The sequence below is a fragment of the Brassica napus genome, chromosome A6 (genome assembly GCF_020379485.1).
Source record: "Brassica napus cultivar Da-Ae chromosome A6, Da-Ae, whole genome shotgun sequence".
In the NCBI taxonomy this organism is placed as follows: Eukaryota; Viridiplantae; Streptophyta; class Magnoliopsida; order Brassicales; family Brassicaceae; genus Brassica; species Brassica napus.
This window is the reverse complement of record NC_063439.1, coordinates 8,832,812-8,845,060: the sequence shown is the minus strand read 5'-3', so window position 1 is coordinate 8,845,060 and position 12,249 is coordinate 8,832,812. Positions and strand designations below refer to the sequence as shown.

The 12,249-nt window shown below is 30.0% G+C and overlaps 1 protein-coding gene across 1 annotated transcript; it reads right to left on the bottom strand.

The window, feature by feature from the left end:
* Window positions 1-5,697: 5,697 nt before the first annotated feature.
* LOC106421305 (RING-H2 finger protein ATL80) lies at window positions 5,698-8,625 on the bottom strand. The gene is made up of 2 exons (XM_048782534.1): window positions 7,973-8,625; window positions 5,698-5,878 (listed from the first exon to the last, which is right to left on the bottom strand). Exons 1-2 carry the CDS (start codon window positions 8,543-8,545, stop codon window positions 5,843-5,845), a joined length of 609 nt encoding a protein of 202 aa, XP_048638491.1. The 5' UTR covers window positions 8,546-8,625; the 3' UTR covers window positions 5,698-5,842.
* Window positions 8,626-12,249: the final 3,624 nt, after the last annotated feature.

Here is a 12,249-nt window from a genome sequence, read left to right as displayed (position 1 = left end):
TTCAGTTTAGACTCTTCACAACATTTTATTTATGAAGGAAATTTAGACGCCTTAATTCACAAGCTCGCAATGGTGTAAGAATGTTGTCAGCTAGACATGAAAATGAAATACTGCTTTATTTTGCACATATATTTTTCGCAACACCCATTTTAGAGAGCTGTATTAATCATTCACGTAGTAAATAGAAACAATATTCAGTAATGCGCAAACTAGTGCAGGACATAAATGAGGGAATCTCCATCCTTATTGGTGAACTTTTCCTCTCTCATCGTTTTAGTCTGCGCATAGAGAGTAGTGACCTTCAACAAAACACAAAGCTTTACAGTTTCTACTTTTCTTTGTTGATCATGAGATCATTTTATTTTTGTTGCGACTCTTTGTCGCCTTGGTACAGCCAGCGGCGGAGCCACCCATCTGACCGTATGAAATCTATAAAGCTTAATCTTTAAGCTTGTCTCCCAAGTTATTGTTGTGGTGTGCTGGTTAAAATTCCTCATTTTGATCCCTATGTTATGAGTTCAAAACTCATACATGCCTCTTTTAGCGATAAATTAGTTTTTGAGCCTTATAAAATCACAGACTAGCTCTGCCACTAGGTACAACTGAAAGCTTCAAAATGATAACACATTACATCTCCAAAAAGATTATTTATTTTGAAGTTTGCAAAACTCTATATTGGAAGTTTAAATGTGTTTTTGTTCAGAAGCAAAACTATAAATTTAATTTCAAAATTATTTATATTTTATAATATATTCCTTATATTTGTCATAATTAATTTAAATTTATATAACTTTTATAAATAAGTAGAAAATGTATAAAAAATACTGCATCAATGTTAATTAAAAAAATGTTACACTGATATATAAAATTATAAATAGAAATACAATATTAAATATTAAACTACAAAAGAATGCCACATTATTTCATAAAATTATTTTCATAATGCTTCCATATGTGATCAATTAGGGTATTTTGAAGTAAGACATGACTCTCTTAATTTTTAATTTATAGATTATAAGATAAAAATTGTTGAAATCGGGTATCCTCATTTTCCGTCATATGATCAATTATGTCTTTATGTACTTTTTAAACTTTTTCTATTAAGTTTCTTTTGTAATATTGTTGTTGTTTAAATCTAGTTTTAAAATATTTTAAATCTTATTTTAAAGTTTTATTAATTTTATGTGTAAAACTTAAATTTATAAAAACAAATTTGAAATATTTATGAGATATAAAATTTTAAGAATTAAAAAGGTAAACAAAAAAATAATTAAGAATAATAAATATGATGTGTAATTGTAAGAGTCAAAATGCAAATAAAAATGTGAAACTTCAAATTTGAAGTTTTGAGTATTGAAACTTCAAATAGAAAAATTCACTCTTCAAACTTCAAATTTGAAGTTTTAAATTGTTTTTTTAGAGAAAAAAACTCTATATTTGAAGCTATATAAATCTTTTGGACATGCTCTTACTTCGCAATGTTTGAAATAATTAATGATAATGACAGTAGTCAATTTCTAATCCCCTACTTAAATGGCCTTCTAATCAAGAATTTGTTTCTATTTCTTTTCTTTTTGTTTTTGTGATAAAGTATGATTTTGTAGTAAATTACTATTCGCATGAATAAATATTCAAAAATATAGTTTTCTCACAGTCCACTATAAATTGAACTTTAGGTTAATGGTCGTAAGTTTTTGTTGAATTAAAAGGGTTTAAATTACAATATAAATATGTTTATAATATGGTTAGCAGCACTAAGCACAAGGACGCACTTTCCGTAGTGGAAATGCTTGTGATGGAATTATGGTGGACCATCCGTCGTTTTTAATTCAATGGCTCCCCTTAATTGCAAACGAATAATATTCAATTTAAATAACTACACTGTTGACAAAAAGAATTTAAACTAAACTATCAATTTATAAATCTATCAATTATTTTATTCAAAGATTAACTTAAATTCTTAAATATATATGAGGAATATCACAATCTATTTGTTAGGTCAAAACTCAAAAAAGCTAGAAGACAACACAAATTTTAATTTCTTGCAGTCTGCTGCAGACTGCAGTCATCTTGACTCTTTCTATCCTTATAGTTAATTATAAAATCCATCCGATTTAGTGGAGCATAGGCTCGTATTCCCGAAATTATATAACCCCTAAAAGGCTAAAACCCAAAAGAAGTTGAAGAAATACAAATAGTTATTTGATTATTGCGATCTCTAGACATTCTATAGACAAAGTAATTTTGACACATATATCGTTATAATCATTTTTACTTAAATAAATATGACATGACATAGTAGAAATGACGACATGTCTTAGGGTTAAATATGACATAGACAATTACGAAACCATTTGTTCTTTATGTGTGCTTACACTTCTCAGATTTGGGAACATATTGCAAGAGGTGTTCTCTGTAGTTCTTACACTAATGTATGGTCTGAGATAGTAAGCATTATTGGAGATGAAACCATGGAAAGGAAGCGGCTGTTCTGTGTGAGATATGCTTTTCAAGCGGTTCTATATGCGGTTTGGAGGGAACGTAACAGGATCATGCATGGTGAAAAGTTGTTACCTCTGTCTACATTGAAGAGAATGATTGATAAAGGGATACGTAACAAGATCACTTTGATGAGGAACCATGGAGTGAAAGGAATGGGGGAGCTTATGCAATTCTGGTTTCTTACTAGAGTGTGATTATTTGTTAGAAAGTTGATGCATAGTATGAAAGTTATCTCATTAAACTAGGGTCACACTTGATGTATACAGGCTTTTTTGATGAATAAAAATTTAACATTCATTCAAAAAAAAAAAAAAAAAAAAAAAAGACATAGACAATTACATTTAATGTTTACTTATATTTTTGATAAACCTTTTAGAATAAGGTAGTAAACTGTACATCATCATTAAACTAAATATATTCAAATATAACATTTACTAATATAATAATAGAAATATAATAACATTCTACAAATTTCGAAATATAATTTCTTTCTATTTTTTATAATTATACAATTTATTACTAAAAAGGATTTGATTTTTTTAAAAAAAAATTTAGAAAATTAATATTATTAGTTTTTATATATCTACAAATTTTAAAAATACTGTTTAGTTTTACTTTTTGATGATTATACAACTTTTATATCAATTTTTCTTAATTTTAAACAAGTTGGTTTAATATATTTTTATCTAAAAGAAATATATAAAAAATTATCTAAGATTATAATTTTAAATATATACATATCTATTTTAAACAAAAATTAAATAAAAACTGTTTATTTTATCTTAATTTTATCTTCAATTAAATAAAATTTTATATTAAAATATTTTTAAAAAATAAAATCTAGAGTAATAATAAAAAATTATTTTTAGATATAATTTAAATTTAAAAATTTTATAGTGCAGGAAAACACCTAGTAATATTATTAATAATATCGAAATGTAAAATTTAGTCAAAAATATGGAAAGGTTACAGACCCATTAGGCCATTACATAGCATTTGTATCACGCACACTGGCCAGATTTCCTTTCCCATTTATTGGGGAATATTCCCGTAGTTAGCAAGAAACTATAAAAAAATCAGGTAATCAACTGATTAGTCTTTTGGTGCTCAATTTTAAACAGAAATTATATTCAAATGATTATTTGTCGGCGTATTCATATTCTTTAATATCACGTTCAGGCATTATAAATTGAAAATCCACTTATATTTATAAGTTTTGATGAATGTATTAATTTCTTAAACCAAGTTGAACAACATAGTGGTTAACAACGCTAGTGGCTATTTGTTGGACAAAAATAAGCTACTAAACTAACGAGCTTGAGTTTCCTAGAATAGGCTATCGGTCGATACTCGATAGTATCACTACATAAATTTAATTCTCTTGACTTTATAATATAGAAATCAAATGCGCAGAGCTAGAATGGTATTTGTTTTTTCTCTTTTGTAGCAATATTTGATATTTTATGTTGAAGAATGGTTGTCACCATCATCAACATGCTTACCACTCGGTGAACCAACTCGAGCATATCAGTTAAAGGATGATTCAGAGTACGATTCAAAATTGAATACATCAGGTCGATCACTGGACCTCAAACCATTTCCATTATTCAATGAAGCAATGAAATGAAAACAGATATTAGATGACACAAGAAGTCTAATTATCTAAAGGCTTTCGCTGTTACAAAGACATTTGGTTCTATTTTTTCCCAACAACATTTGGTTCTTTTTATTTTCTTTTTTGATTTTTTTTTTTGAATTTTTTTTTTGTTTTTTTTTGACATTTGATAACACATTTTTTATATCAGTCATTAAGTTGCAAAATAACCAAATTTTTTTTTTCCAATTAGATTTTTTTGTTTGAGATAGAGTGTGATAGATCAACATTCTCATGCAGTATATATAAAGAATTGATTGTTTGTAGGATTTAAATGTTAAAACATATATTTTATATATATATAAAATGAACCGGATCGAAGTTAGAGAGCTTTTCCTTTTTACAGTATGTTTTAATAATGTCTCTAGCATAAGATTTGTTCTTAGAATTATTTTAATTTAGAATTATTTTAATTTTTGTACATGAAACACAATTTTTTCTGGTTTTTTGTGGTTGAAACCTAGCTGCTAGTGTTGCACTATGTTTCATGAAAATTAATTTATAATATATTCAAACATACAAAATTGTCGTTTATGAATTTGGGTCAGATTAAGATAGTAGCGGGAATGTGTAAGTCTAAGTATGAATTTGTAAATTGCACACCAACTAGGTAATATAAACATATTGAGACGATTTTAATTTTTTGATCCACGAACTTGATGGCTTTTGATCCGAAAACTACTAAATGTGAAAACAAAAAAATGACTTAAAGAGTTGAGAGCTTAGACTCTGAAACTTTCACACATGCGAGAAAGATGAACCAAAGAATTAAGGATTTAGACTCTAAAACTTGTTCAGACGCGAAAAGTAGTATGGGCCAAAGAATCAATGCCGAGAACTACTGTATGTTTGTATGTTTTGATTTTGATTTATGTAAGTTCTCGGGTTATTGGTAAAAGTGTAAAAGTTAAAGAGTAAAAACACATGGTAGTAGGGCATATATTATCATACCACCCACAAACACATGTGTTTGGTCGTATACATGTATTATCATACTAATTTAATTATAACTAAACCACTAATTTATAATTTAACATGAGATTTGAATCAAACCTGAACCAAAAGATGTTTATGTATGATCAATGATGTTAAAATACCCGAACGAATTTTGTGAATGGCATTTTCCGACGTCGATCTGAAATCGAACACATACCATTAATACCAAAAACTAAACAAAAACACGAATAAGGTTAGTAGATTGCTTAACACGAAATCCGAAAACCTAATTCAAATTCGACTGGGTAGGTCTATGCATATTATTTTTGTCAACACAATCTCCATAATCATAAAGCAATAGTAAATCAATTTGTTCAAATACGTACGCTCTACCCATATTCTTGGACTTATAACTAATATACAGTGCATAGAACTAAAACAGATCAATTTTCTTCTTTTATCTTTTTTGAGAAAGAAAACATATCAATTTTCATGGGGAAAAAATTACATAAACTTAAACACAAATCAGACGATTCGGTGAGCTCAGATGATCAACTTCCAGGAGGTCGTAAAATACCCGTAAACTCAAAGTAGATTAAAAAGGATTAGACGCAAATTGCTAAATTTCAATTTAATACAACATTTACAAATTACAATAAACATGTACATATCAAGAGAATAAACACTATCCACTAATCTGCATTAAATTATAAAAGATACTTCTAACACACGAAGAAGGAACCAAACGAATCAGGGCAAGTAGGAACTAGGATCATCTTCGCCTTGCTTAGGCTATGAATGTTAACGGCGGGACAAGTGTACCGCATGGCGGGAGGGAAAATGGGTCACCATTCAGCTAATTGTATTGCCACTGTTTTTCATAAATAAAATAATAAATAAATTGTAAAAGAAGAAGTGCGGGTTAAGAGCATCTCCAATGGTGTTACCACCATTGGAGTCCTTATGATTATTAAACTAATTTTTTTTTTTTTTAGAATAGTTAAGGATTCTATTTACAATAGTATGTTCAATGGTGTTTCCCAATTTAAAATCCTTAGCAATAAAAAATATTAAATTTAAAAACATGTAAAATTTAAAATTTTATTTATTACGTGATTAAATATTAAAATACAATAATTATTTAGTTATATCACTCAAGCTTAAGAAAACAGAGAACTTTGTTTGATCAAAGATAAAAACATAACCAGTTTACAGTATTTACGAACACAAACTAATGATGAAATGGTTTAAAACTCATTAACTGAAATAAAACAAGAAACACTACTTGGAGAATCAAAGAATTACAAAAACAAAAACAATCTACTACTCTGCAAAATCCTCCACTCATTTTCTATCGACTTGTGGAAGCATCAACCAACGGTTCAGATGTTGTCACTGCTGCCATCTCCTCCGGTCTAATCTCTCCAAGTTGTATCATAAATTGCTGCCATGTCACTAAGGATCAAGTTTTTTAAATCCTTGTTTAAGGATTGATCCTTACATTACTTAGCTCTAATAATATTATTCTATTCAAATTATCCTAGGATTACCCGCTAAGGACTGCTCACGTTACCCTGTTGTGGGTGCTCTAAGAATATCTTGGAACGCACCTTGTAACGCACATGCATGATTTTAGGTGTGGTTTGTATTATATAAGATGTGTGTTTTCAAAGCAAATATATTTCATGTTATCTAAAGTATTTTATATTATACTACTCGATTTTTGTTATACTACAGCATACACGGCCATCATGAAAATGCATATTTATTTTTATTACCTTTTGGTGTCAAAAGACAAAAACCTATATTCAACCCTTAATATTTATCTATATAATATGCGAAAAAAATATTTTAACTGTGTATTATCTAGTTAACGAAATCAAAATTGTAGCTAGAGGTATATTATCACAGAAAACTTTGTTTTTATTATTTTTAATCTCTAAATAGTCAAAACACATATTAAAATATAATTTTCTTTTCTATCTTTCCTTGTTTATTGTACCTTTCTTTTCCAAAGAAAAATTAGTATAATCTTACAGATATAAATGCTAAATTAATATAGATAAATTTATTTTATTTATTACTTATTAAATATGAAGAACATAGTACAAAATACCTTTCATTGATATTGTATTTATATAATATATAAAAATAAATGTGTATTATTTGGGTGATAAAATTTAATTTTACTAAAAATACTTTTTTCATCAAAAAACTATAAGTTGTATTTTGAAACTATAACAAATATTATAAAACTAAATATAGTTAATATTTAAAAATATATTCACTATAGTATAGATTTTAAGTACTTATTTCAGATGCGTGTTAAGATTTGATGGTAGTAAATATAGGTTTGGACACATTTATCCGGAATCAAAAAATCAAACTGGAAATAAAGTTTTGTTCGGGTTTGAATCTTGTCAATTATACTAGTAGACTTATATCTCTAGAACTGAAAAATTAGAACTGAACCGAGAACCGAATGGATATCCAAATTTTTATAGTTTATATATTTATAAATTTAACATATTTAGTTTTAAAATAATTAAATAATATAAAAGTATTGTTTATATGTCAAAATACCCAAAAATATAATTCATCTTTCAGCTATATAAATATTTTTAAAATAATATATATATATTTTTAAGATTATATTAGTATCACTAATATTTTAGTTTATAAATTATAAAATACATTATATCTATCCCGCAGTTGCACTATTCATTGTCACCATTCATATTTTATTATGAACCGCACCGCTTAGACGAACCGCAGTTGTTCCGCAGTATGCGTTTCTCTTGTATAAACCGCAGTAAAACCGCACCGCACTAACTAATCTGCTTATCCCGCACCGCCCAACCCGCTGTTACCATTCAGAGCCTTAATTCGGATCACGATTTCAGGTTCGGGCTCAGGTTCAGACCCGGAGCTGGAGCTACCGGGCAACCCGCCACACTTATGACACCTGGCAACAACCAAGATCTGACGACAAGAAGGGCAAGACGAGTGAGACCCGAGCCACGTGTCAATGCAAGACAGGTGGAACCCGTGACCACACTGCGGCATCACACGGAGCTCGTCGCCGGCGGAGAACTCCGTCAGACAGATCGCGCACTCGGCGAATTTCTCCGACGAAGGCGACTCCGGCGAGAAAGTCAGCTTCGGGAGAGACTGGAGCACTTTCTTCTTCAGTCCTTTGTTCGCCGCCGCTGCCTGCTGCGGAGGAGACTGGCCGGAACCGTCTTGGGATCCGGAGGAGGTTCTTGTACCGGCGGCGAGACGGCGGAGCCAGACGCATCGAGAAACGGCGATTAGACCGAGGACGCAGATCAAGGCGCAGATGAGAGCGGCGAGGATGACGACGAGATCGGAGTTCAAAGAGACGGTGGAGGTATCCGTGACAGGCGACGGAGTGTTGGATTCTCCGAGAAGACGGAAGAGAATTCGCGCCATTTTTTTTTTCTGTTGAGGTTTGAGAGTTTCGAGAAAAGGAAGGGAAAGGATTTGATTTGAGTCTGAGAGGTTTTTAGAGAGGCAAAGAGGAGCTCAGCTTTATAGAGAGTGCGAGAGTTCTGCTTGGTATCGCCTTCGTAATATATCTCTGTCGACAGGGTTGCTTTTGTCATTTATAATACAACACGGCTCATTTTTATAATATGTGGTTATTTAATAGCTGATATTACACTTGTTGCTTTCTGTCCAGGACTATTGAAATTAACATTCATGTCATGTTCAGAATAATAAAACTTACTTATTTATCGTCAATTACTATGCTTTAATAATATTGATTAACTAAATTTTATTAATAAGAATGAACAGTGAATTTGGTATTCTTCGTGATTATTCGTTTTTAATATATAAAAATAACAGTCTTTTAACGTCTAATTATTTATATCATTACATCGGTGAGAAATATTATATATACGATTTTACAGCCGACAATTCTACCATCTTATAAAAACACATGTTTGACTGTGCCATTTCGAACCGTCCTATGAAATTTATATTCGATGGTATGCTGTACATCATGTTGAAGACATTTTGTAACTTTGTTTTTATAATTTGCGTAATTTGAATTTTCTGTGGTTTGAACTTCAAACTTCTCGGTATAAAAATATTAATAAATGCTTAATCAAATTGCTGGACAGATGAGCTTCTACAAATAACAGTTTTTTGGAATAACAATTTTTTAGAAACAAGAAAACGCTTTTATCTTAGGCTCTAAATAGTGACCAAGAGAATGAGTGAAAATAGTAAATTCCTTATCATTTCTTGCAATTTACACCGTTTACGAGAAATATTTGTTCTTATGATTCTTTTACATTCCTTAACATTTAAGGAATAATAGATTACAATTATTTTTATCAAATTAGGAGATGAATAGTTTTTCTTTTTAGTTTATTCCTTTCATTCTTTTTCTTTTTATTCTTCATATTTTTTAATGGTTATTAGTTTTTTTTGCTTTAACGCTGATTTATTAGGATATTACAATTATGATATAAGAAAGATTACATAGACGATTCGACAACCGACAATACTACCTGATTTATGAAGACCTACGCCTAACTGCATCACCTAAGCCGTCTTATGAAGATCTATGCCTGACCAGATTTACTTGCACCATGTTGAAGATCCCTTGTAAGCCTTTCTTCTGTGTAGTCTGCGTAATTGTTTTAATAAATCACTCTCTCCGGGACTTGAAATCTGGATTTCCTGTAATCTGCAAGAAATTGCATAGTCTGAGATTCGAATCCTAAACATGGGTATAGAAGCCTTTAAACCTTAACCAGTAGGCTACGGTCTTCCACAATGGTTATTAGTTAGAGTAATTTTTTTTGTTAAACGGGAAAATAATTAATTTGACATAAGTAATGTATCTGTAGATGAAAAAAATTCCAAAGTCTCGCAAAAATGTAATACTGACTTTGAATGTAAGAGATATTTTCTGTTGTTGGACCATTGGAATAATAACCGAAGATTCTTGGGTTTGGTCAACTTCTCTCAATAATTGCCTGCCTTTGACTTCGTAAACACACTCACACTCACACTCACACTCACATAGCAACTTGACAGAAACAAATTATTAATTATCCGCTTTTGATTAAGTTAAATGTAACTAAAGTATATTTTCTTGTTACTAAATCAAATTAAGCTTAAAGAGCTAGTATTAAGCTATATAATACATTTGTAATAGACGGGAAACCACCTCAAATTTATATTTACTACGATCGAATTTGGATGTATAAATGTATATATTCACATGGTCCATTCAAACTGCAAAGGTGATTGTTCTCTTGACCGAAAAGTAAAATAAATAAAAATCCATGGATGGTTGTAAATAAAAAATAAAAAGTTCAAGAATAGAGTCTGTTGTCCAAAAGAAAGGTTGAGTCTTTGTGAAGATCAAAGATACCATTGGGAAAGAAAAGGCATTGCAACATATAGATGCCGATTTAACTCAAACCGTCCATAGCAAGATCCTACCATTTGCACTCAAGAAACTTTTCTATTGTCTATTGGTCTATAACTTAATCATTTCTTAATATGGACTTTAGTTAGGTTAAACTAATTATTCTCTAGTTTAAATATCTGCCCAACTTACGATTTTGGTAGTAGAGAAACTTAATGACGACTGCCTTTGTACGTGGAGATATTCTAGATCGTTAATGCTAGATGATTAGTGTTAGCAAACCACACGAATATAGATATTTTGATACCGGAAAATATCTTAAGCACTTTAACAAAGACAAGTTTTTTTTTTTTTTTGTTAAAAATAGGTTAAATCCGGATCTGTTAAAGACACAGATCTAACTTTCGGATGGAAAATGTAACCCAGAGATCGATAATTTTTTTTTCCGGGTATTCAAATGGGTTGAAATGCAGTAGTCCATATCCGTGTAGATAACCATAAAAATGTAATTTAGTTTTGCATGACAGATGAATCAAACCTGAAATGTAGTGACATTCCAAAATCTTTTTTTTATCACTTAACCACAGGCTCCCTGTCGTGAAGTCAAGGTCCAATGTAGTTAGATTACTTTATTTGAATCTCAAGTATACTAAGAGATTTCTTAACGTATCTATTATCTTACCTTTGATAGCCGATTACCTGAAGGAAAAATACTGTGTGGAGAATTATATTTCGAGGAAGCATTACTTAATTTCTAGGGCGCCAAACACATTCAGCCATCAGAATGAGGCCAGCTACACACTATACTAGACGCCTGTCAATTAAAGTAAGTGACACAAAATTACAGTTTTCATAATACGAATTAGTGATAAGAGACTATACACTTAGAAGTGATATGAAATAGTGAGGAGGGATGTACATGAAAACGGTGATTTATTTTTGTTTTTCTCACCAAAAACGGTGATTTATTAAGACCTTCGTATTTAATTTTATCATAAAATCTCATCGAAATATCTCTATTTGTAGTGTTTTAGTAAGACATTTCTTTTAAAACATATCATACATCTCTTGGAAGGATGTCTAAATTTTTTAGTATGAAGCCCTTAGTTGCAAGAAGTTTTTCTTTTCTACAAAAAGATTCTGTTGTGTTTAAAAAAAAATATTATGATACTTTTGAAAAGAAAAAAAAATATTGTGAAATTTCCAAACACTATGCATTGAAAAGCCAAAAATGTGTATATATTTTTTTCTAAAAAAAATCTATGACGTAGTATTCAAGATTTCGGAGTTTAATGTACATGTAACATATTTAAGTGTATATAGTCCCTTTCGATATATATTATATGAATATGTACTACTGACGTTATTCCAAGTTTTTGCATGATTTGAGCTATATTTTCTGTTCCAGACGTTTTTGAATAATAATAACAAAATTATGTGGAGGATGGTAGCCAGAATCAGCCGAATATATGGTCGTTCTCGTGTTACTTGTCAGTGCATACTGGGTCTTTTAAAAAAATTTCCCAACGATGATGATACCTAACTAAATTCAAAATAGAAGATGTAGCACTCAACGATTTGGTGAAGAAAGTTTGAGAGACACTTGTCAAACTTTCATTAAAAGATTTCCAGTTTAGATCTTATGCATATAATTATTTGTTATCACTTAGAATTTTAGTACCTATTTATTAAAATCTTGCTGAAGAATAGAAACAATTGGAGCACCTAAAAATGCGATACACATTTG